Source organism: Silurus aristotelis, assembly GCF_946808225.1.
Source record: "Silurus aristotelis genome assembly, chromosome: 13".
NCBI lineage: Eukaryota > Metazoa > Chordata > Actinopteri > Siluriformes > Siluridae > Silurus > Silurus aristotelis.
The window spans coordinates 23,888,370-23,914,766 of NC_139586.1; the positions used below are offsets into that span (position 1 = coordinate 23,888,370).

Sequence of the window (26,397 nt, forward strand, 5' to 3'; positions counted from 1 at the left end):
GATGAGATGTTAGTCATTATATAAGAGGAAGTGTAGCTCAGTGGTAGGTGATTTGGAAAGTTGTGAGTTCAAATCCCAGCACCACTGAGCTGTCACTGCTGGGCCTCTGAGCAAGGCCCTTAACCTTTTACTACTGTATAAATGAGAGGATCATGGTTGGCCAAGTTTCATTGATGAATGTGGGGCGTGAAGGCTGGCCCGTGTGGTCCGATCCAACAGACGAGCAACCGTAGCTTAAATTGCTGAAAAAGTTAATGCTTGATGGGTCACAACTGTTTTGGCAGCAAATGGGGGACCAGCACAATATTAGGCAGGTAGTAATAATGTCATGCCTGATCAGTGTGTTATGTTAGTATAAATAATTTTAAATTCACCAAGTTCATGTCAAGGTTTTGCTTGCCACCTAAAATATTATAAATAACTCTTCCTCCTGTGTGAGTTTGACACAGGTGATTGATTTAGCCTGCTTGTCTGCTCTCTGGCCTTGGCTCAGCATTGCCACCTGTTCAGAGACAAAATTTATTGTATTTACTGCAACCAAGAAATAAGCATATTTCTATTTACAGACTATTATTAAAAAGCTGTGTTTTCCATTTGGCAATGCAAGGAACTACCATTTGTGTAGAAGTAGCCAAGAATAAATGTGCAATGAAGTGCTGAAGTGGTTCCTCTGTTTCTCAGATAACATTGCAGCAGAGCTGGAGGCTAACCTGGGTCAGCTGGAGGAGATCACAGGCAACCTGACTATCCGGAGGGCTTACGCTCTTGTCTCGCTGTCGTTCCTAAGAAAACTCCGGCTCATTCGTGGAGAAGCTCCAGATATTGGGTACGGCTTCTTCAGACACCAGAACTCTAGCTCCCTGTTCTAGAACACTCATAAGAAAAATAAGAATCCAGACAGGTTTGTGGTGTTATAGGTGAATCATTTTTGACAGGGTGGTAAGTTTATTAGTTTAAAAGTTGAAAGTAAATTTTTTTAAAGGCACATTTTTAAAGCCATTAGTTGTTGCATTTAACTAAAAATCTGCTGCTATTATATACAATTAATTTGTAACTAATAAAGCTGGAAGCATAATGAAATATAGACTGTGATCGGTTTGGTGAGTGTAAAAAAAAAAAATAATATTGTGATATTTTGAATTTTCATAAAAATTTCATAAAAAATAGTAATTGTACAATTCTGACATTAGCATTTGAATGATACTTGATACTATCTTGTAGTTGTTTTTCTAATAATAATTTTGAATGATTAAAACTTCTTATTCCATGCTTGTAATGCTAATTTATATTTAATATTATAACATTAAATATTTGAATATTTAAATACTTTAGCATTTACCAGTATTTTTGTATATTTTGTATACAGAAACTACTCCTTTTACGCGCTGGATAATCAGAACCTGCGCCAGCTCTGGGACTGGTCCAAACACAACCTGACCATCCTGCAGGGCCGCATGTTCTTCCACTACAACCCAAAACTCTGCCTGTCCGAGATCCACACGATGGAAGTAGTGACTGGGACCAAAGCACGACAAGTCAAAAATGAAATCGGACCTCGCACCAACGGAGATCAGGCCTCTTGTATGCTCGCATCTTTACCCCGTTTATCGTGTTTAACATAAGTTGTGACACACCAAGCATCATAAAGCAGTAATGTTTAGAATCACTTTACACAAAAGGTGTTTTCTGACATCAGTGTCGATCCAACAAACAACCCATACCCAGTTATTACTCTTCATTACCCAGCAGACCATAAATCTTTATTGTTATTTTTATTAAGATGCTTGCTTGAGTTAATTAAGTTCTTTTATTTTCCACAAAAACGTATGTATTAATATACAATATGTCCAAAAGTATTGGGACACCCGGCTGTGGGTTTTTCCCAACCTGTTACCACAAAGCTCTAGACACACAATTGTATAGAATGTTTTATTTTTTTTGCATGGACTAGGAGATCCAAATCTGTTCCAGCATGACAATCCCCCTGGGCACAACGCCAACTTCATGAAGATATGCTTTACACGGTTTGGGGTGAAAGATCCCCTGTTATAGAGCTCTGACCTCAACCTTACTAAACACCTTTGGGATTAATTTGAATACAGACTGTGCACCAAACCTCCTCAACTCACCTACATCAGTACCTGATTCCCGTTGACCTGTTTTAGTACCTATGTTTTGTCAGTACGTAAATATAACTCCAAAAGCTCACTCCAAAATCTAGTGAAACGTCTTCCCAGAGAAATGGGGACTGGAATAAGATGTTTGAAAAAAAAAAAGCGCATACCAATATTATGATTAGGTGTCCATAAACTTTTGTTCATGTAGTGTATGTTAAATGTACCTTATTTGATATGCACAACAGTATATAAAATGTATTAATATTTTTAGTTGTATACATGTATCACAATATATTATGTAATTTAGAATATTATGGCTATTATACATTTGGTCACAGGTTTCTAAAAATTAACAAAAACGAAAAAAAAAAAAAAATCCGCAGATATTTTTCCATTAAAATGATTTCTGTTGTGCATAAACAAACCAACAAGCAATTAGATAAAGTGGACTTTAACAGGAAGGACTGTGATGTGACTCCACCTTTATCATTACTGATTTTCTGTCTCTCAGGTGAAAACCATCTTCTGAATTTTACCAGCATTCGCACGATGGCCAAATATATTCTGATCACATGGGAGCCGTTTTGGCCGCGTGATTTCAGAGACCTGCTGGGCTTCATGGTGCTTTATAAGGAAGCGTGAGTGTTGTACAGAAGTTAATATCTAACAATACACAGCATATGTATAACTGTTTATATGAGCTGAACAGTGACTCTCTCGCTCTCTTTTTCCAGTCCGTATCAAAACGTGACCGAGTACGATGGACAGGATGCTTGCGGTTCTAACAGCTGGGTGATTACGGACGTGGAGCCGCCTGAGAGGATGTCAGATGCGAAGCGTGACCCTGGCTGTCTCCTGATGCAGCTGAAACCATGGACGCAGTACGCCATCATGGTGAAAACGCAGCTGTCTGTATCTGACGATCAGCAGGTCCAAGGAGCCAAGAGCAAAATCATCTATGTCCGCACCAACGCCAGCCGTCAGTGGCCTTTCCTCTTCATTCACAAACATAAAAACATGTTCATGAAAAATAGAGTAGAATATTGTGGTTAACAGAAATGAATCTCACTTCAGATAATGGAAAAGTTCTTTGTCTTTCTTTACAACTGGTGTCAAATGATAAATGTAAAATGTGTGTGTATATATATATATATATATATATATATATATATATATATATATATATATATATATATATATATATATATAAATTTTTTATTTACATTTTTTTTTTTTACATATTTAAATAATTGTATCAAACCTTTAAAGTTATAAATATTTTGACATTTTTAAGGATATAATGTGTGAGACTAAAGTAAAACAAAAAATTAAAGCAAACAAAAGCAAGTCAATTTTATGTAAAAAAAAAAAAAAAAAATTGAGGTGTTTGGAAATTTCTGCCTCATACTATCTTTGGGAGTTTTTCCTCGCCACTGTCATTAGAAATAAATATTTTGGGAGTAGTTTATAAATCTAGAATGTATATTTGTAATTGATTTGTTTTATTGTATGAGGAAGTCGGGTGTGTCAGAGAAGTATGTGAGGGTAGTGCAGGACATGTATGAGGACAGTGTGACAGCAGTGAAGTGTACAGTAGAAACGACAGACTGGTTCAAGGTGAAGGTTGAACTGCATCAAGGATCAGCTCTGAGCCCTTTCCTGTTTGCAGTGGTGATGGACAGGTTGACAGACGAGGTCAGACAGGAGTCTCCATGGACTAAGATGTTTGCGGATGATATTGTGATTTGTGTTGAGAGTAGGGAGCAGGTTGAGAAGAGCCTGGAGAGGTGAAGGTATGCACTGGAGAGAAGGGGAATGAAAGTCAGTAGAAGTAAGACAGAGTTCATGTGTGTGAATGAGAGGGAGGGCAGTGGAGTGGTGCGGTTGCAGGGAGAAGAGGTGGAGAAGGTGGAGGAGTTCAGGTACCTGGGAGTAAAAGACAGGAGGTGGAGCTGGAGGTAGCAGAGCTGAAGATGCATGGGATTTATCAGAGCAGATTATTAGAGGGGCAGCGCATGTAGGACGTTTTGGAGACAAGGTGAGGGAGGAGAGATTGAGATGGTTTGGACATGTGCAGAGGAGAGACATGGTGTATATCAGTAGGAGAATGCTGAGGATGGAGCCACCAGGAAGGAGGAAAAGAGGAAGGCCAAGAAGGAGGTTTATGGATGTGGTGAGGGAAGACATGCAGGTAGTTGGTTTGAAAGACGCAGATGTAGAGGACAGGGGGGTTTGGAGACGATGCGACCCCTAACGAGCAGCCGAAAGACTGTCAAATCTTTTGCAATTAAAAAGTGAATATTACATTGCTATTTGTTTTTTATTTGTCAAGAATGAGAAGTAATGAAAAAAAAGTTAAGTGAATTCAGCGTGAGGCTGGAATCAGTCGTCTGACAAAGTAAAAATCAGTTTTTTAAATCATTACATAATCTTTCATTTTGTTATTTAGTTTTTAAACATTAAGTTTTTAGAATCAGTTCAATTACAGTGTGAATAGGACTACACCTAAATCTTGCCATTTGTATTTTAACAAAAGTTTTTTTAAATGTTAGTGCTTTTGGTTTGTTTGTTTTTGTTTTACTTTTTGAACATGATGTAATTAAGGTGGTATGTGTGTTCGTTTCAGGCCCCTCTGTGCCTCTGGACCCCATCTCCTCCTCTAACTCTTCATCTCAGATCACACTGAAGTGGAAACCTCCCACAGAGCCCAATGGGAACATCACGCACTACCGCGTGTCCTACCAGAAACAAGGGGAGGACCATGAACTCTACAAGTATGACTACTGCCAGAAAGGTGAGAACTCAGCTTTGTCTTTCTCAGAAGGTGTAAAATATCACCAGACCGGCACATTACTGTACTGCCAGTTATGTTTTTCTCGTTGAAACATCTAAGAGATTGATTTTTATGTTCCTGCAGGAATGAAGCTTCCGTCTCGCACTCCCACAAACCCGAGCCCGGACGTCAATCTGAAATGGAATCAGACTGAGGATCAGAATCAGAACATGAAGTGTTGTAGCTGTCCCAAAACTGAGACGCAGCTGAAAAAGGAGGCAGAGGAGCGCGAGTTCCGTAAGACCTTCGAGAACTACATCCATAACGAAGTCTTCGAACCCAAGTAAGAACTTCTAACTGATAAGTGTGGTCAAGATTAATCAACTCGAATCCAGCTCACACAAACCATCACACGAAAGCCTGTGCATCGTTTACTAGTTCTGACACACAACGTCATCATGGCTATTTTCAATTTTTTCTATAATTTTTCTATTATTATTTTATTTTATTTTATTTTTTTTAGATCACAACGTCGTCGTCGCTCGGTGGGCGTGGCAAACTCCACTCTGTCTCCCACTGTGACCCCGACCAATTATCTGGTCTCTCCTACTCCAAAGTCAGAAGAGAAGTTTGTTCTAAAGGTTGTGGGTAAAGAAACGATCGTTATCTCGAATCTGCACCACTTCACCAGCTACCAGATCGAGATCCAGGCGTGTAACCACCCGGAGGATCTGGAGTACTGCAGCGTCGCCACCTTTGTCAACGCCCGCACCATGCCTGAGGGTAACGTCACCTCCACCGGCATCAATCGTATCTGTCTGTATCTGTCCATTCTACACAGCATGTGGTTTTACTTGAGTTTACATGCACTTCACATGTTTTAGGGATGGTAAGATTCACATTAGTGCATCAGCATAAAAGTTAACGGTGTGATGCATCGGTTTAAAAAAAGTGTGCATCGGCTACATTTTGCCATTTGTATTGAGTTTTTAACATATTTGCAACAATTAAAATGAATTAATTTAGATACAGTTATTAGTAGATGCGCTATAATGTTGTAATTTAGAAAGTGAGCAATATTTATTGTCTACTCGCTAAACTGTTTCTCGAGCGCTTTCTCTCAGCACCACTGCTAATACGTGAATATGACTTATCACAACACTACAGAGACAGAGGCGTGTCTTGAGAGTCACATAAAATACAGATTAACAGGGCAGAGGTAGAGCTGCATCTTCCTGGAGACAGAACAGGAAATGAACATCTGGCTTTATTTGATCTTTTTTTTTCCTCACTACAAAGGCTTGCTTGCGTTAGAAGTCAAAAGGCACAGATTGATGATTTGCTGTCTGTCTGATTCAAATATATAAAGTGAACTATCTGTATTATATTGAATTACATAGCATCATTTTGTTTCCAATGCATCGTATTGCATTGAATTGCAATGTGTTGAATCGATTCAAAATCGGATCGCACTACATCGTAACAGGTGCCAATCGTTTAACATCACATCGGCAGCTGCTTTATATGTATCTTTAATGCATCGTGCCATTGGCTACGCATCAAGATCTGAATCACATCGGCTTCAGTTATGGAGATGCACATCCCTAAAATGTTTAGAATGTTATTAAAGAATTGCATCATCACACATTAGGATCTAATTTTGTTAACTAAATAAACAGCTTTTTATATACAAGCGTTTTATTTACAAAATCTTAATGTGGGCTAGATCATAAGGTGTCTTTGATTGTTTTTATGCAGCTAAAGCAGACAACATCGTGGGTCGTGTGACTCATGAGATTCTCCCCGAAGAACCCGAGTTTGTGTACGTTAAATGGCAGGAGCCCAAATCCCCAAACGGCATGATCATCCTGTACGAGGTCAACTACCATCGTCTGTCTGATAATGAGGTGCAGTCCCCCATACACACACACACACACACACACACACACACACACACACACACACACACACACACACAAACAGCAGCTTGCAAACCACACGTTATTATTAGTTGTTTTACATATGGCACTTTATCTTGAAATCTTACACAGTCTTTTTCTGTCTTTCCTTCTGTTTCTTTCTCTTGTTGTCCTTCACTTTCTGCTTTAAACACACTTCCTGTCTCGTTCTCTGTCCCTTCGTCTGTCTCTTTCAGGAGCTACATCACTGTGTATCGAGGATCAGTTATTATAGAATCGGCGGTTGTAAATTAAGAGTTGGACATGCAGGGAATTACAGCGTCCGAATCCGCGCCACTTCACTGGCAGGAAACGGATCCTGGACCGAGCCGGTTTACTTCTACATGCCAGACAGTAAGACTTTCATTTATATTTTTAACTCATATCCAGCCAGAAATTAATCATTTGTCATTATTTCGATTTTATTGTTATTATGACTATCTTTATATCAGTCATGCGAATTCAGAACGCCTGCAATCTCTTTCAGACTACATGAATTTGAAGATCATCATTGTCCCAGTGATTCTGCTCATTCTTTCAGTCATTATTGGAAGCACTGTCTGTTTTGTACTCAGGAAGAAGTGCGTACCTTATACACACACACACACACACACACACACACACACACACACACACACACACACACACACACACACACACACACACACACTCTAATGTCTTCACATTCTGAAGTTGAGTTACTGACTACTGATTATTTAAACACTTATGCTGCAGGCAAACTGAAGGACCCACGGGCCCCTTAATCGCCTCATCGAATCCAGAGTATATCAGTGCAAACGATGGTGAGTCAACATGCGTGTGTGTGTGTGTATATATATATATATAATGTGTGTGTGTGTATGTGCAGTGGTGGACACTAAGGAAATGTAATTCGTTACTGTACTTAAGTAGCTTTTTTGCGCATCTATACATTATTGAATTATTTCCGGTTATTTCAAGGAAATTCTTTAGCTTCAAAGTTTTGGGCTCATGACAATTGTAATAGTTATCAATTAGTGTTTGACTCATTGTTATCATTCTATTACTAGATTGGGGTGAAGAGTAACAAAGTCTTTTCACCAAAGTTTTATGACAGTAATAATAGGAACATTATAGCTATAATAAATCATAGTACATTTGAAGGCAAATACCTTTGTACCTTTACTTAAGTGAAAGTTTAAAGGGAGCACTTTTACTGGAGTCATATTTTACCGAGTGTAGCTCTACTTTAACTCAACTACATGGTTTGTGAAGTATGTTTTATCCACTTTCTATACAGATGTGAATATACTGTATATACATATTTACAGGTCGTCCCCGAGTAAATATGGTTAGACTTGAGCTTTTTTTTTTTTCTTGCGATGACAACAGCCATATAATTATAATTTTTTACTATATAACAAAATTTTACGTTTCATTTTCATATATGTTGGGATGCTGCTAGGATGTACACATCTACCGCCTTGTCTCGGGTGTTCGAGCGCAAAGCCCAATTCAAAGCCCAATTTTAGCTCTTATATCTTTTTATCCGTGTTGCTGGACACTCAAACATACATATATATTGTACATTTTATACATTATGGTAGTGTATATTGCTCTGTTTTGCTAAATCCGGTATTGTAATTTGTTAATAATTTAACGTATTGTACCCCCATACTGATCACCAGTATCAGACTCCTGGGTACACTAGACCATGTTTCGACTTACAATATTTCTAAGTTACGACGATGTCATCAGAACGCATCTCCATCGTATCTCTGGGACTATCTGTATATATTGTTCCTAATCTTGAGTTCGTGTTGGTGTAAAAACTGTTGAAAGCATCACTAGCTTCTTTTATGCCTATTATGTGTGTCATGTGCAGTGTATATTCCCGATGACTGGGAGGTGGCACGCGAGAAGATCACACTGCTGCGCGAGCTTGGCCAGGGCTCCTTCGGCATGGTGTACGAGGGCAACGCCAAAGACATCGTCAAAGGAGAATCGGAGACAAAAGTCGCCGTCAAAACCGTCAACGAGTCTGCAAGCCTTCGCGAGAGGATAGAGTTCCTCAACGAAGCCTCTGTCATGAAGGCATTCAGCTGCCACCATGTGGTGAGTAGGATTTAACACAGTGCTAAAAACCTTCATGCCGTGTAATGAATTATGTGTATTTAAAGTCTGATATTGAGCTGTGCAGGAGCTCAGCTAGGAAAAACAAAGAAAAAAAAGAAAATAATATGCTGAACTTGTTAACTGAACTGTGTTAAAATATTAATACAGAGACCTTGATGCATAGTAATATTGCTATTGTTACTTTGCTATTGTATAATATTTTAATATTTCCTGGAAAGGAAAATGTTAAATATTACTTTGCTCTGTATTTAGAATTTTAGTTCTGTTGCACACACACACACTTTTTTTTACCCCAGAAAATGTTATTTTACGGGAAAAGAGGTGGATTTGTTCCTTTTAGCTTAACTTTGTGAGCCAACAGAATCAAAAGTGATCTTTTTCTCACTTAATCTTTCTCTTAGTTTTCAGTTTTTCAATGTCCAGGCAATTTATTGCCAAAGCAAATAATACATGGTACTGGAAAAACAAAATCCAATTAAGGAGAAAATAAAATTGACAAAATAATATTATTAACTAAAATAAATTAATTAATTAATTAAAAAGAACAAAATAACAAATAATTTAAGATGAAAATAAGAAAATAAAACAATTAAGGACAAAAATAAAATGGTAATGGAAAAACAAAATCCAATTAAGAAGAAAATAAAATCGATAAAAAATAATATTATTAACTAAAATAAATAAATAAATAAATAAAACAAGACAAAACAACAAATAATTTTAGATAGAAATAAGAAAATAAAACAGTTAGGAAAAAAAAATAAAATGTATTTTGAAGGCTAAATTAATTACAATTTTAAAAATAAAATGAAAAGCAAAAATTTAAAATAAAGGACAATAAAATCTACAATGAAATAAAAACAACACGACAAAAATTAAGAGCAAAATAAATTTAAATAAAATACTAATATTTTAAAATAAAGAAGAAATTGTGCAAACGAAGAACATTAAGGTGCTACATACAGGATATTTTCTCTTTTCTCTCAACTTTATCTGAGATTTTATTTTTATTTAAATAATTACATTCAGCTCACTAAATCGTTGTTTTTCTATAGCACACGAATACAGAGCTTTATCCTGCTGATACACACTGAGATGTTAGGGAGTCAGGAAGCCCCAACCTGCAGCCTGAGGTGTTGTTACAGGGGGCTGCCACTAGTGGGACTCGCCTTTTTACTTCCCAGACAGCAAAACCGAGACATGGCTGAGCACGTTCAATATGTAATGAAAGTTTTCTTCATTGTCATGATTCATGTAGAGGAACATGGATCTGTTCTCTGAACAAAAAACAAAAGAAATGGTCCCCCCTGAGAGCAGGATACTTTTATATAGAAGAGACTGTTAAAATATATGTGTCTCCTTTCAGGAAACGTTTAATGATCGATTTAATAAGGAATTATTTACACTGTGTGTGTGTGTGTGTGTGTGTGTGTGTGTGTGTGTGTGTGTGTGTGTGTGTGTGTGTGTGTGTGTGTGTGTGTGTGTGTGCGTGTGTGTGTGTGTGTGCGTGTGTGTGCTCATGTAGGTGCGTCTGCTGGGCGTTGTGTCAAAAGGACAGCCAACTTTGGTGGTGATGGAACTGATGACCCACGGAGATCTGAAGAGTTACTTGCGCTGCCTCAGACCTGATTCTGAGGTACATACACACAAACACATTTACAAACAAAAACGCACACAAACACAGATAAACACTCGAATATTTAAAAAGAGGCCACAAAAATGGGTGCAGACACACTGCTTTCAAATCCACACACACAGGAACTAGCATGTTTATACACGAGCATGCACATATCCCTACACAGACAGAACAACACATGGACACACACATATGCACATATTTGTGTGTTAAAGGCGCTATACAAATAAAAATGTATTAGAAAAGGAAATTTGTACACACAATAGCTTTCTCACACACACTCATAGTCAACACACATACTTACACACGAACAAAAACTAATGCACATACAGGCATACCCACAGACACACACACTTTTCCTAGTGATTGGGATGCTGTATTTATGCCCAATGTCCATGTGCATTTCTGAGATTGTATGTGTGTATTCTTTTTCCTTTCCCGTGTAGAATAATCCCGGCCGTCTTCCTCCGACGCTCAGCGACATGATCCAGATGGCTGCAGAGATCGCAGATGGCATGGCCTACCTGAATGCAAAGAAGTTTGTGCACAGAGACCTCGCAGCTCGTAACTGCATGGTGGCAGAGGACCTCACTGTGAAGATCGGAGGTACAGCAGAGAACATTGTTAACATCTTCGGAAACGAGGGTTCTATTAGACAGGCTAACCCTAGCTAGAATTAGCATGAGGAAGTTAACTCAAAGGTATTTTAATAAATGGTAATTTTCCGCAGATTTCGGAATGACCCGGGACATTTATGAGACGGATTATTATCGTAAAGGAGGAAAAGGCCTGCTGCCAGTCAGATGGATGGCTCCTGAATCGCTGAAGGATGGCGTGTTCACGGCTCACTCTGACTGCTGGTGTGTTTATTTACAGGAGTAACAAACAATTTATAAAAATATATTAACGACCTGCAGTGCCACTGTTAAGGATGTAACACACAAATAAAAAAGAAATCTTATGAGAAATGATATATTTTTACATTTCTGTGTGCGTGTTTTATTGTTTTTTTTTTTCTTCAGGTCATTTGGCGTGGTCCTTTGGGAAATCAGTACATTAGCCGAGCAACCATATCAGGGACTCTCTAACGAGCAGGTGCTCAAATTTGTCATGGATGGAGGATATCTGGATCGTCCTGAGAACTGTGCTGAGAGGATGTAGGTTCAAAAGCAATGCACGATACCCCTGATCTGAGATCTAGCAAAGCTCCACCTAGCAAACACTAATACTGATCCAGGCTCCACCGATCAAACCCTAACACTGATCTCAGCTCCACCCATCAAACCTATATACTGATCTAAGCTTCACTCATCAAACCATAACACTGATCTTAGCTCCACCCATCAAACCCTAACACTAAACCAAGCTCCACCTATCAAACCCATATACGGATCCTTTGCTTCACCCATCAAACCATTACACTGATTCAATCTTTACCCATTAAACCATAAAACTGATTCAAGCTCCACCCACCAAGCCGCCAGCAACGTACTAGCTCTAAGGAAAGCTGACTGTGGCCTCGTGTTGAATCGCATCGCCTGCATTCGGGCACTAGAAAACACCGGACAGAATTCAGTCGACAGGGGTAACTAGCGTGTATGTTCCGTTCTTGCATAAGAGAACATTACTCTCCCATACCAGCAGGTGGCAGTAGTTTGTATTTGCCATCCAAACAGGGAAATTGGAAGAGCTAGAACTGTAAATATATAAAGCAATCAGCATTTACATCTTCCGCTATAATGTCTAATGTATTCGTGCAGCTTTTTTTGATAATGTCTGCTTAGCCCTTGTTCGGCGTCTTGCGGATGAAGAAAGGATGAAACATACAAGGAGAAACCACTCTAAATGGGTGAAATCTTGGATACTACAGTGACATGCACAAGGGGCTCTATTGTGCTCTTCTGCCGATTTAACATGTAGAATCGTCCGAAAAACAGCTGACACTGTCCGACTAAAGCCAACAGTGTGGAACACACTGAAAAACCTAAAAAAAGACAGACGCTCAAAAACAACCTGATATTGCCCAACAGCTAACTGTCTGTCTGGTGTGTCCCAGGCTTTACCCACACTGATCCAAGCTCCACCCATCAAACGCTAACACTAATCCAAGCTTCACCCATTAATCCCTAATACTGATCCAAGCTCTACCCATCAACCACTAACACTGATCCAAGCTCCACCCATCAAACGCTAACACTGATCCAAGCTTCACCCATTAATCCCTAATACTGATCCAAGCTCTACCCATCAACCACGAACACTGATCCAAGCTCCACCCATCAACCACGAACACTGATCCAAGCTCCACCCATCAACCACTAACACTGATCCAAGCTCCACCCATCAAACGCTAACACTGATCCAAGCTCCACCCATTAATCCCTAATACTGATCCAAGCTCTACCCATCAACCACGAACACTGATCCAAGCTCCACCCATCAACCACTAACACTGATCCAAGCTCCACCCATCAACCACTAACACTGATCCAAGCTCCACCCATTAAACACTAAACAACACTGTTCCAAACTCCACCTATTAAACACTAAACAACACTGATCCAAGCTCCACCTATTAAACACTGAACAACACTGATCGAAGCTCCACCCATTAAATACTAAACAACACTGAGCCAAGCTCCACCCATTAAACACTTAGCAGCACTGATCCAAGCTCCACCCATTAAACACTTAGCAGCACTGATCCAAGCTCCACCTATTAAACACTGAACAACACTGATCGAAGATCCACACATTAAATAATAAACAACACTGATCCAAGCTTTACCCATTAAACACTAAGCAACACTGATCCAAGCTTCACCCATCAAACCCTATTATTAATTCAAGCTCCACCAACCGCAGAGAATGATGTTTGTGAGAATGTGTGTATTTTCTCTCTCTCTCTCTCTCTCTTAGGCACAACCTAATGCAGATGTGCTGGCAGTACAACCCAAAGATGCGTCCCACCTTCACCGAGATCATTGAGATGCTAAAAGATGACATTCACCCTTCCTTCCAGGAGCTCTCGTTCTTTTATAGTGAGGAAAACAAACCTCCTGAAAGCGAGGAGTTCGACATGGACTTTGAGAACATGGAAAGCATCCCGCTCGACCCATCCTCGTACAACCAGAGGGAGGAAGGGAGTTTCAGCCGAGACAGCGGCCCCTACGACGAGCATGTGCCCTACACACATATGAACGGGGGCAAGAAAAATGGCCGAATCCTCTCGCTGCCTCGCTCCAGCCCTTCATAACATTTCCTCATCACGCTGCTCTGTTTTTCTTGATTCTTTTTTTTTTGTTTTTAATGGTAATATTTTTTCAGAGGCCCTTAAAAACAGATCTCAGGTCTTTTTTTTTTCTTATTATTTTTGGACTTCTTTCCTGCTGTGGCGACATTGCAAAAACTTCTTTTCATCCAAATCGCAGTTCGCTAATGTCTCTTCATTTTGCCAAGTTTCCTGGTCGATGGAGAAATAACTGTGAATATGAACCTCTGGAAACCAGAAGGCTGCTTCAGCGAAACCTCTTTTCCCTCTCAACCTTTATTACATCTTGCTTTTTGATTTCTTTTTTAAATAATGAGTGGCCTTTATCGAGTGGCCTACAAAACAAAGAGAATCCGATTCCTCCAAACAATGACTTTTTAAGACTCGGAGGATATGGACGAGGGATGAAACGAAATCTTCTAAGAACAAACATCGTCTTTTTGAGCAAAGGAGGATTTTACTTGGGGGAGGATCTTGGATCCTTTCCCCCCCCCTCTTTTTTTCTCGCCGATCCTCTTTGATGTTTGGTGAATGCGTTTTTAATTTATTGTTTTTTCTCCTCCACTTTCTTAGTTTTTGCTCATATCCTTTTTTTTATGACTGAAGGATATTTAAAACAGTTAAGGATTGGACAGGGGCGTCTCCTCAAGACTGACCAAACAGCTGCTGCTTTGAAATCTAATGGGTAGAAATATATAATATATACGATATATAGAATATTGATGGGATGTCAATATTATATATATAATAGAGGCAACATTTGAGAATTTTGTACATAGTTCAGTTTTTTTTATGTTTTCAACAGATATCATATTTTTCAATGAGTGTCTTTTTATTTAAAAAGGTTCTTACCCTTTACACAGAATCACACTACTCAACACTCACACAGGAAAATGCCTGTCATTAGTAACATGACGTCTAGGGGGCGCTAATTACAGCAAGATAGAGACCACAGATTGTAAAACCCCGTATTTTAGCCAATATCTGTTGCTATTATTGGTTTGTTTTTGACTCACTGCATTTTAGGGTTTTGTTTAATATTTCAGCTGATAGCAGAGAATCACTTCAGGGTTTTAACCGAACCTACAGAAAATCTCTGAAAGAAACATTTCCTGTCAAATTATAAATGTCAGCAACAAGATGGCAGCATCGGAAGAGCACTACACCCAAAATCGCCAAATAGTCCTTTACCCGAGGTACAAAATGCTTCAGAACACATTGCTAGCTAGCTAAAGGTTTAGCAGATGAGCTACTAGCCACTGTGAAACAAACAAACAACAGTACACTTTTGTGGGCTACACAATAATATCACACCTCAAATCATTGTTTTTATTGTCTTCACTTTGTCCATACGCCAACTTATTACCTCAGATACAATTTTTTTTTTATTATTGTTTTAGTGTCAAACAAATGGGTACCGATTAGTAATAATGACTAGCCTGTGCAGTGACGTTTTTGAGGACTGTGTGAAGGTCACGAGGCTTGATGTAGAAGCATGAGATTAGGTAAAATCATACAGCAGTCATCAAGACATTCCAGTGAGCTTTTCGGATTTCTCAATTTAACCAAGGAAAATGGGGAAGGGAAATCTCCATTGTGTTTTGGATTGGCCAAAAAAAACAGGAAGAATGGTGGACATTAGAACAAGTGTTGTCTGATTACCTCGGGTTCCACGAAATTAAGCCCAACATTTGGACCGAGACTAGATGAATGAGAAGAGACTGCTATTAGTTTTCAGTAACCGATGTTGTAAGGCCATGTTCAGAAGATTTTAGGATTGCATTTCTATAGTTTGTGTCGGTGAACGTGTCTTTATTCATGGTTAAGCAGGTGATACAGGATCGGTGCGTGTAAAGAGCGGCTTTTTGATGATGAATATAACCTAGCAGGATATAAAACTACAATTTAGCATTGCTGTTCATTCTTCTCAATTCCATAAATACTAACATGGCTGAAAAAAAACTGTGCCTTTCTTTAACTTCCACAGATGATAACACGGCTGACAAATGACACCCAGAAATACTAAAATAGGCAACGAGAAACTAGATTATTAAACTCTAGAGTTTAACTTTGATTAAATGGCACCACAGTGAACGATTAGCAAAGCGCTAATCTGTGCTGTGAAATCAGAACGAACTTTACTATCGATACAGTCAAGAAATAGTTAGCGCAATGACACCAGCGAAGTTAGCATTAATGTTTGAAATGTATACTTTTCTAGATTAAAATAGCTGGAGTGTATACATTCCCAAAGTCGGAATTAGCATTTCGGTTCAGGAAGTGGTGAATTCCGGAACTAATAAGGCAAATGGATGCTATGAAAGCATTAAAACCCTGGAGTTAGCGTTACCTTTTACCAAAAAAATAAGATGCTAAGCTTAGCCGAGGCGTTTTGAATGCAGGTGTTCAGATATTTATAGTTATTGCTAATGTTTTGAATCATATAAATCTCCTCACTGCTTTTTTAAACTCTGCTCATGAAGGTGTGTGGAAATCTTAAACAAGACAACATATCGCTGATGTTTCACATATATTTATTTTTATTATCACTAACCCAAGGTACATCTTAGTTCAGAAAACTAGAGAGAAGCAGGTATTACGGCTCAACAGTCAAAATCGGTTTAGTAATGACGTTGATTCTATTTTTTGGACACAGCCTACCTCAGTCATTTACAGAATATAGTCAGGCGGAGGATGTCCCTCTCTTTTTCTCTCTCTCTCTCTCTCTCTCTCTCTCTCTCTCGCTCTCTCTCTCTCTCGCTCTCTCTCTCTCTCGCTCTCTCTCTCTCTCGCTCTCTCTCTCTCTCTACAATGTCTGTTATTCAGTTAACAAGTTGAAGTTCGATTAATGTCCGTAACCAGAGTTACTAATTTTTTATTAGCATTAATTTATCTTTTTTTGTTTTTGTTTTTTTTCTGTAGGAAAAAATATTGTTTCAACTGATCACATCACAATATGTTTCATTAGAAAGCCACTGAAATGGGACGTAATTGAAATATAAAAAAAAAATACACACATATTCACACCAGGACACGACAAAGTTCCTGGGATGGTTGACGCTTGGTATTTACATGAACCTGTAGACCTGAAGACAGGGTCTCTAGACGAGAGTACACTTTAGATTGAGCGCCCCCTGTTGAAGTTTAGTTTGTGTGTTTTTGGGTGTACGTGATTACCATTAATTAGTGTTTCATCACTTTTTTGCACTGAGTAAAGAACAGAAAAGTCGGTTTACTCCAAACTTGTGTAGGACGTAAATCTGGAATAGCATAAAAAGACTGAGTGCACTAGCTGTGTACAATCGTCAACAGTCTCTGCTATTTTTTTCTAAGATATTTTGTACGTCTCTTTATTTGTTAAATGAGAGGTTGAATATGGAAATGAGTGGAACATCTTTTATCTTTCCAGATGGTCCACTAGATTTTGGAGTGTGCTTGTGGAGATTTGTGTTAGTAAAGTCAGGTACTGATGGCAGATGTGGTGAGGAGGCCTGGGGTGAGGGAGGTCAGCGTTACAGTTCCCAAAAGGTGTTAAATAGGGTTGGGGTGAGGGCTCTATAGCAGAAGATCTTTCACTCCTTTGCTTTGTGCACAGGACCATTGTCATGCTGGTTTGGGTCTCCTAGTTCAAGTGAATGGAAAATTACCAGCGCATCCAAAGATTTCTTATAAATTTGTGTCCCTCATACTTTTGTGGTAGCAGATTGGTGAAGAATCACAAATTTTTGGAAGTCGGGTGTCCCAATACTTTTGTCCATATAGTATATAAATTGGCTTATCTGTGAATATGGAGTGAAATAAAACTGTTCTTTTCACAGTTAAGAGAAACATTTAGAAACGTCTTGTCAGTGGTAATCACACACACACACACACACACACACACACACACACACACACACACACACACACACACACACACACTACGCATGTGATGGATAGCTGTGATGGATAGTTGAATAGTTTAAAGGTTTTCCTCTCATTAAATGGGAGAAAAAAAGGAGACGTTACATTCAGTATCACAGAAACCTCAAACAATACCAGTCAGTTTCTTCACACATGGAGTTTTATTGACATATTTTTTTACAAAAAAAAAAAAAAAAAAAAGATTGTGGAGGTCTGTCACAGGACACGGAAAAATCCAGCATAAGCTTTTTTACGCTTTTGGTTTGTTCTGCTCATGTCGAGTAATTTCTCTTGTTTTGGACAAAAATATCTAAATCCCCTGTTCATGTCCTGATAAAGAAAAAGTTTTCCTTCTAGTATCAACTGAATGTGTTTTCTGTAAAATTTTTTATTATTATTTTTTTGTCTGTTGTCAATGAATTTTTCCTGAATGTGAAAATGGAGAGTTATTGCTAGCATTGTTCACGACTTCCCTTGTGCATGGGTTAGCTCTTCTAGGACAATCCTGTGTGCCAAAAAAAGTTATTTTTTTTTTTTTCCATGTTTCCTTTTTTTTTTTTTTTTTTTATTTATTTTTTTTTTTTATTTTTTTTTTTTTACAAAACTCGGCTATCGATGAATTCTCAGGAAGGCTTGGACATGGGAGGCTCGGCTCGCTCCCTCAGCCTCTTGAACGTGCTACAAATTCGTCATGCTCTTTCGATTATTTTATTTTCTCCGGCGGATTTTAGAGACGTGAGTGAAGCGTATATGGCGCACCGTGTAGCCTAAAGGCCCTTACCCACAGTGCCTTGCACAGACTTCAAACCAAACCCAGCCATCAGAATCCCCTGGATTTGGAGCTTGGAGCGTCGCTCCCAGACGGAGAGAAGAGTCTTGTTTTGGTTACTTCCTGTAGTATTGACTCACATCAGTGGGCTTTTAAATGCATAGTCTGAGTAAAAGGTGAACTTTTAAAGGGGATAAACCTTTTTTTATTTTTTTTTCTCTCCCCCGTCTGCTTGGCTCACTATAACTCTATGGGTATATGTGAATAATGTTCATGTTTTCTTTTTTGTTTTTCCTTGTGTTTTATTTTTAAAAGCTGAACTTGTCTCTGCTTGGAGTTGCTGTGGCTTTTTTTTTTTCTTTAAACGCAGCAAAGTGATAATTTTCCTCATCAACTGTCTCTCAGTCCCTGATCCATCTCCAGAATACGATCCCGGTGTGGAAGAACCCACCAATAGTCGCAATTGCAACTATTTAAAAAAAAAAAAAAAAAAAAAAACCAAATATATATATATATATATATATAAAAACATGATGGAAAAATATCATACTGTAGATGCAGCAGTTTCCCCGCAAACACACAGCACTTAATTTCACATTTCAGATAATTTTTTGTTTCCCTATTAGAGAAAGAAGCTGACAGTGTGACAGGCTGAAGACAAGACATTGTATGTATTTTATTGTTCTTAAAAAAATTTTAAAAAAAGAGAGAGAGAAAAATAAGTATTACATTATTAGAGGTTCATTTCTATTTTTTTAGCCAAAAAAAAAAAAAAAAAAAAAAAAACAGGGAGGGGCAAAACTTCAAGAACTACTTTTCTGACTGTAAACTTTTTTGCTATTCTTGTACATTATCAAAATGAAATTTGCATTAAAAAGTGTATATAGTCTTTTTTTTCCCAAGAGGAAAGAAAAGGGAAAAAAAAAAAAAAAAGGCGGGGCGTTCTTTTTGGTCACCGCATTTTGGGCGTTTTTCTTTTTTTTTTCGTGTACAGCCGCTCGTTTGCCGTCCATGGCATCATCACTGTCCGTTTCTGAGCATTTTTTTATATTGCAGATCACCTTTGTATGTCTGTGTGTCTGTTTTTGTGATTTGGAATTCTTTCTGTGGTGATGTGGGAAAACTGAACAAGGATAGTGGATGTTCTTTAAGGTCGCATTTGACTTGAATTTTTTTCCTCCCAAAAAAGCTTAAATAATAAACCAATGGTTCAGTGAGAAAATTTAGACCCAGCTGCTTTAGGTTAAAGGGCTGATAAAGCGAACAAGTAAAACATTTCACTCGTGAAAGTGTAGTCTATAATCAGGAGCTAAAACTCGTGTAGCAGTACACTGGAACATTAACGGTGCTGCCATTTTTTTGTTTTTGGTGTCATTTAATGTCGCTTTATTCCTTAAGCTCTGCCCATGAAAACATTTACTTATAATGTGGAACTTGAATGATGTGTTAACTTACAGCAGTTTGGTGCAACTTCCATCTTTAATTTTGTGGGCAAGGCCTAAGGAGTGAAGCAACAGTAAATTACTCTGGAGCGTTACCGTCGCAGCCATGTTTTGTTTTTGTCATTTGGTATCACTTCACTTATTAGGACCTGCCATCAATTTGAAAGATGGTGTTTCACGTGAATCAAAATGTCTACATTTTGGAAGTTAAGGGAGTTTTAGGGAGTTGGTAGCTCAGTTGCTAAGGCTCTGGGTTACTAATTGGATAGTCGGTCGTTCAATCCCTATATATCGCCAAACTACCACTCTTGGGGCCCTTAAGCAAGACACTTAACCCTCATGGCTGACCCTGTACTCTGACCCCAGTTTCCAAACTTCACTCAGATATGCAAAAGAAATGTGGGATCAATAAATGATTCTAGAATGAAAAAAATTATAAATAAGCAAAAAAGTACAGACAAATGTACATTTAAACGGTAACTGTTTCATGGTTAATAAGATGATGGATTTCTCTTCGAAGGCCAGGAGATCAAATCCCAGGACCATCTGCTGAGCCCCTGAGCAAGTCCCTTAACCCTTACCTGCTCAGATCTATAAATGAGATCAAGTTTCTCCTGGATAAGGGCATCAGCCATATGTAAATTATAAAAATACCTAACTGTTGCTCCTGTTTTGTAAAAATGAGGTATGAAGATTAATTCCTGAACTTGCATTGATTGAAAGTGTCTCGGGTGAGACGTCCATTACTTGTTCGCTTGTTAATTTCGATGCAAACAAATACCCAATTTTATATCATCAAACCTAATTTTTCTGTAAGAGAAACCTTTTTCCACCTCTTCATCATCTCGCTTTCATCTTTCTTGTTTTTTTTCCTGTCATTTCCTGGCCGTGTGTCATCAGACACACTGATTTGGGTGAAACGGTATTCGGTGAGGCCACCCCACACACACACACACACACACACGCACACACAAACATGAGACGGATCCTCGGTCGTGCCATCAACCTTGCATTGCTTACACACTCCTGTGTTTCTATGTGTGTATATAAAACCACAATCACAAGCTCCATAGTGGAGAGAAAAGCAACTGTATCGGATCAAAAAGTGCCATGATTAGCCGAAAGTCCCGCTTTATTACTTTTATTCTGTTGCTGTTGTTTTTTCTTCCTCACTGAGAGCCAAGCAGTGATATGTACAGAAAAATATGTTGAATGATATGGAAAAAAAATCTTGCTGTGTGTAAATTATTCAACGATTAACTGTTTATATAAAAGATTATGAATAAAAAAACTTATTGGAGAAAAACTGTCTTTGCTACAGGCCCTCTCTACAGAGAACTCTTTTCTCTGTTCTTTCTTCTGCTTTCTCTGATCCTCTCTTTTCTCTCCTCTTCTCCCCTCTCGCCTACTTTCTCTTTAGCCACACAAAACACCCCCCCCCAACCCCATCTCATAAATCTATATTATATTCACAATTGAAGAAAAACCTCTCAAATGTTTTATCTGAGAATATACAGTGAGGAAAATAAGTATTTGAACCCCCTGCTATTTTGCAAGTTCTGCCACTTCATGAAGGGGTCACAATGTATGATTTTTAAACTATTTATTTGTATAATACAGCTGCAAATAAGTTTTTGAACACCTGAGAAAGTCAATGTTAATATTTGCTACAGTAGACTTTCTTTGCAATTACAGAGGTCAAACGTTTCCTGTAGTTTTTCACCAGGTTTGCACACACTGCAGGAGGGATTTTGGCCCACTCCTCCACACAGATCTTCTCTAGATCAGTCAGGTTTCTGGCCTGTCGCTGAGAAACACGGAGTTTGAGCTCCCTCCAAAGATTCTCTATTGGGTTTAGGTCTGGAGACTGGCTAGGCCATGCCATAACCTTGATATGCTTCTTACAGAGCCACTCCTTGGTTATCCTGGCTGTGTGCTTCGGGTCATTGTCATGTTGGAAGACCCAGCCTCGACCCATGCTCTAACTGAGGGAAAGAGGTTGTTCCCCAAAATCTCGCAATACATGGCCCCGGTCATCCTCTCCTTAATACAGTGCAGTCGCCCTGTCCCATGTGCAGAAAAACACCCCCAAAGCATGATGCTACCACCCCCATGCTTCACAGTAGGGATGGTGTTCTTGGGATGGTACTCATCATTCTTCTTCCTCCAAACACGTTTAGTGGAATTATGACCCAAAAGTTCTATTTTGGTCTCATCTGGCCACATGACTTTCTCCCATGACTCCTCTGGATCATCCAAATGGTCATTGGCAAACTTAAGACGTGCCTGGACATGTGCTGGTTTAAGCAGGGGAACCTTCCGTGCCATGCATGATTTCAAACCATGACGTCTTAGTGTATTACCAACAGTAACCTTGGAAACGGTGGTCCCAGCTCTTTTCAGGTCATTGACCAGCTCCTCCCGTGTAGTTCTGGGCTGATTTCTTACCTTCCTTAGGATCATTGAGACCCCACGAGGTGAGATCTTGCATGGAGCCCCAGTCCGAGGGAGATTGACAGTCATGTTTAGCTTCTTCCATTTTCTAATGATTGCTCCAACAGTGGATCTTTTTTTCACCATGCTGCTTTTTTTTTTAGATTATGTCTCTCACAGTGGACATGCACCTACGATGACAATTTCAGACCCCTCCATGATTTCTAAGTGGGAGAACTTGCAAAATAGCAGGGTGTTCAAATACTTATTTTCCCCACTGTATATACCATTTAAAGGAAAAAAAATAAGGTCAGTTTGAATTTGATTGCTGCAACAGGCTTTAAAAAAAGTCAGTACAGGGCCATGTTTAACACTGTGTAGCATCATGTCTTCTGTCCTTATACATCTGGGAACCAAGGAGATTGAAGTTTCGGGAGAGGAATGTTGTTCCGTATGTGTCTGAAACAGGATTCTTGCTGCTCCACAGTTCTGGGTGTCCTTCGTTGTATTTTTCGCTTAACGATTGTCGGAAATTATCACTTAGGCCAAACGTTTCCGGCATTAGCTGGAACTTCCAAAATCAATGCTGTAAAGCAATCCTTTCAAAGACTTAAAGAAACGTGGATGAGGAGAGCAAAGTAGAGCTTATTGCAGTAAACCACAATCAACCCGAGAGCATACTTATGACATGACATTATAACCACAATGACTGTAAAAGACTGTAGTACACTCGAGTGCTCATGTTACTTTTCACTCTCCAGTGTTCTGTATTGTTTAAAGACTATAACCACAGTCTTGATATCAGCCAAATGAGGATGGGTTCCCCTTTCGAGTCTGGTTCCTCTTAAGGTTTCTTCCTCATAACATCTAAGGGAGTTTTTCCTTGCCACAGGTCCCTGTGTGAGATGGCTGCTCATCAGGGATAATCACAATAATCACACATCATTCACCTTACCTGTTAATTTCTGTAAAGCTGCTTTGAGACAATGTCTGTTGTGAAAAGCGCTATAGAAATAAACTTGCCATGTCAGAGATGGTCTGAAATCAAATGACAATCCTTCTTTTATACACATTGAGCATCCTTGTTCATCATTAACTTCAGAAACTCCCCAAATCTTGGCCTTCACTAATTACCATTAACTTGCAAATATTCTTTCTTATTGAGGGATTTAGAGGTCTGCCTGGATTTAAAGCTCATTTAATTAGTTAGTTATTTAAGTATTCTACGTAAACACTCAAGTTTATATTAATTCTAAGCATATTATTTATGTTTTGTCAGCCAGGTGCTTTACTGCACAGCATCCTCCAGTGTCACATCTACACTGAAACAGTTTCTGCTTTCTCATATGGCTGCTGACTATTCACTGTTTATGGAGACTTTGGTATCATCCACACCTGCTCCTGATCCACGGATGTGGCCATCATACCGTCTCCTGCATCTCTAGCATGTGACGAATATGACAGAGGACACGGAAGAGGCTGAGGCTGAGGCGGCTATGCAGAATAAAAAAGGGGGACTGAGGCTACTAAGAGGGGGCGCAGAGAGGGCCCACCAAATCTGCTGTGGGTATGGGGATTCATTGTTTAAAATAGGTGCAGCAGCTGCGCATTGTCTTGGCAGGGAAGAATATATATGTAGGACGTCATGGACGACGCGGCTGGAAGCGGGATAAATAAAAATGTAATAAATTTTTTATTTGTATAGTATCCCATATAGAACCTGGGTCGCATCGAATGTCCATTAATTACAGATAAACTATGTTGCGGGGTGCAGCGATGGTGATGAAAAGAAAACTGTACTCCTGAGTCAGTGTAGCAGACTGCTGACATTAACTACAGTCCAAAATCATCCTCAAAGCGCCTGTTCTTACTCCGTAATTTAATGGAACTCCAGGGTATTGATGGGAAACCGTCCCCAGCTGCAAAGAGTGGCCTCTAATAGAATTGAAAACTATCCAGATGCAGGCCAGGACAAAGTGGGAAGATCCGAGGAGGCAAGAGGGGCAGGAACAGTGGTCACTGGAACCTCAGGAGCATGTTTAGAGAGAGAGAGAGAGAAAAAGAAAGAGAAAGAGAAAATAGAAAAGAGGGGTGACAGGAAGAGAAGGATATGGATTACTATGTGTCCTTATTGTTGTATGAAAGTTAAATACACTGTGCAGTTGAGGACTCCGGCAAGACTCGCTATAGTAGCATAATTAAAAGGGAGAACCAGAAGGTAACACAGACATGAAGGATCTCTGGGATAAGAGACGACCCACCACACCACCGTCAACAAACCCGAGTGAACATGTGAGAGTGAGGGGACGACAGCATACAAATATTCCAGTTCTCCAAACACTCTATATCCATGATCCCTCCAGATCGGCTCCTTAACCTAAGAGAAATCTACTGAAAAGACTTGACCAAATAATGTTTTCAGCCTCGACTTGAACACTAAAACAATCTGCCCCCTGCTGTAGTCTTCATTATTTGAGGTACCAACAAATAGCCTGCACCTTTTTATCTAAGTAGGCATGGGGGATCATATTGGTACAGAAGTTCACTCAGATACTGCGGCAGTAGTAGTATTTTATAATTAATGCAAGATTTAATTGGGAGCAGTGTAGACTGGGGTAAAACGGGTGATGTGGTCATATTTTCTAGATCTAGTAAGGACACTTTCTGCTCCATTCTGAACTAACTAAAGCATATTTATGCACTTATTTGAACACCCAGACAGTAAAACATTACAGTAGTCTAATCTAGATGTAAAAAAAAAAAGCATTAACTAGTTTTTCTGCATCCTGTAACATCATATTTCTAATTTTAGCAATATTTCTCAGGTAAAAGAAGGCGATTCTGGTAATATTATTCACATGAGCCTCAAAGGAATGACTAGAGTCCATAATCACACCAAGGTCTTTGACTGCTGTACACACAGACAGAAACACCATCCAGAGATGCTACGTAATCGCAAAGTTTACTTCTAGTTGCATGAAGTCCTAGTAGAAGTACTTCTGTCTTATCAGAGTTAAGCAGCAGGAAGTTATCAAACATCCACTGTCCAATGTCCTTTACACACTCCTCAACATTTTAAAGCTGATCTCTCTCATCTGGCTTTGCTAAAATATACAGCTGTGTATCATTAACATAGCAATGGAAAATGGAAAAATCAAATAAGTGAGCTCCCGTTGGGAGGCTGGCAATAACTAAGAATAATAACAATAGCAATAACAATAAATGGTGAGAATACCAACCACTACCCTGTAATAGGGAACCAATGAAGTAAGCAGAAACTCTATACCGTGCATGTCTTGGCTAGGTCTGTCTCAGGGGTGAGCGAAAAAACCTTGCAACCAATATGAGGAAAATTCCTACCTGGCCTGCGAGTAGATGCATGCAGAGCATCTGGACAGGGACCAGTGCAGTCTACAGACATTTTTTTGAGACCGTCCCCATACATTCAAACAAACAAAGTGATCAGTGACATTTTTTTTAAGAGTATGGGGACGGTCTCAGACAATTATTTTACCTTAGAAAATTAGGAAACTTTGTGGGGTTGCAGATCTTGCTCTTCTACACCTTGCAACAACAAGTCCAGCAATGATTCTTCCTGCAATGATTCTTCCTGTTCATCAGTCTCAAAATCTTGCTCTCCAGTTACTGATTCCAATGTGGTTTCTAGCAAGTCAGTGTCTCTGGATTTATCCAAAACTGTCTGTTTTGCAGCAGTACCTGAAGGTTCTGCAATCTCGCTCTCAGGTGAGGATGTTAAACGCTCTTTAGCTGCCTGTCGTTCCTGACGCTTTTGTGCCTGAATGCGGGTGTGTCTTGCTGGGACTAATGTGGCTGCTGAGTCTGAGTCGCTATCCGAATTGTGTGGCTGTGCTTATGGTGTTTCTTCTTAAGCTTCCCCCTTTGTCTCTTTTGATTCATGTGGCCCTACTGCAGTGGTTGAGATGGTGGCAGTGTTTCTTTTTACCTTTTTACTTTTACTG

At 39.2% G+C, this 26,397-nt stretch overlaps 1 protein-coding gene across 1 annotated transcript in view; it reads left to right on the top strand.

Moving 5' to 3' along the window:
* insrb (insulin receptor b) overlaps positions 1 to 21,290 on the top strand; it is a 92,588-nt gene extending 71,298 nt beyond the window's left edge. Inside the window, exons 5-21 of the mRNA XM_083559013.1 lie at positions 682 to 826; positions 1,367 to 1,581; positions 2,629 to 2,755; positions 2,852 to 3,096; positions 4,744 to 4,911; positions 5,035 to 5,233; positions 5,414 to 5,673; positions 6,649 to 6,797; positions 7,046 to 7,202; positions 7,336 to 7,429; positions 7,584 to 7,651; positions 8,713 to 8,942; positions 10,489 to 10,599; positions 11,046 to 11,205; positions 11,330 to 11,459; positions 11,622 to 11,756; positions 13,519 to 21,290. Of these exons, the coding sequence (XP_083415139.1) occupies positions 682 to 826; positions 1,367 to 1,581; positions 2,629 to 2,755; positions 2,852 to 3,096; positions 4,744 to 4,911; positions 5,035 to 5,233; positions 5,414 to 5,673; positions 6,649 to 6,797; positions 7,046 to 7,202; positions 7,336 to 7,429; positions 7,584 to 7,651; positions 8,713 to 8,942; positions 10,489 to 10,599; positions 11,046 to 11,205; positions 11,330 to 11,459; positions 11,622 to 11,756; positions 13,519 to 13,855 (2,930 nt within the window). The 3' untranslated portion in view covers positions 13,856 to 21,290. The remainder of the gene's footprint in view (positions 1 to 681; positions 827 to 1,366; positions 1,582 to 2,628; positions 2,756 to 2,851; positions 3,097 to 4,743; positions 4,912 to 5,034; positions 5,234 to 5,413; positions 5,674 to 6,648; positions 6,798 to 7,045; positions 7,203 to 7,335; positions 7,430 to 7,583; positions 7,652 to 8,712; positions 8,943 to 10,488; positions 10,600 to 11,045; positions 11,206 to 11,329; positions 11,460 to 11,621; positions 11,757 to 13,518) is intronic.
* Positions 21,291 to 26,397: the final 5,107 nt, after the last annotated feature.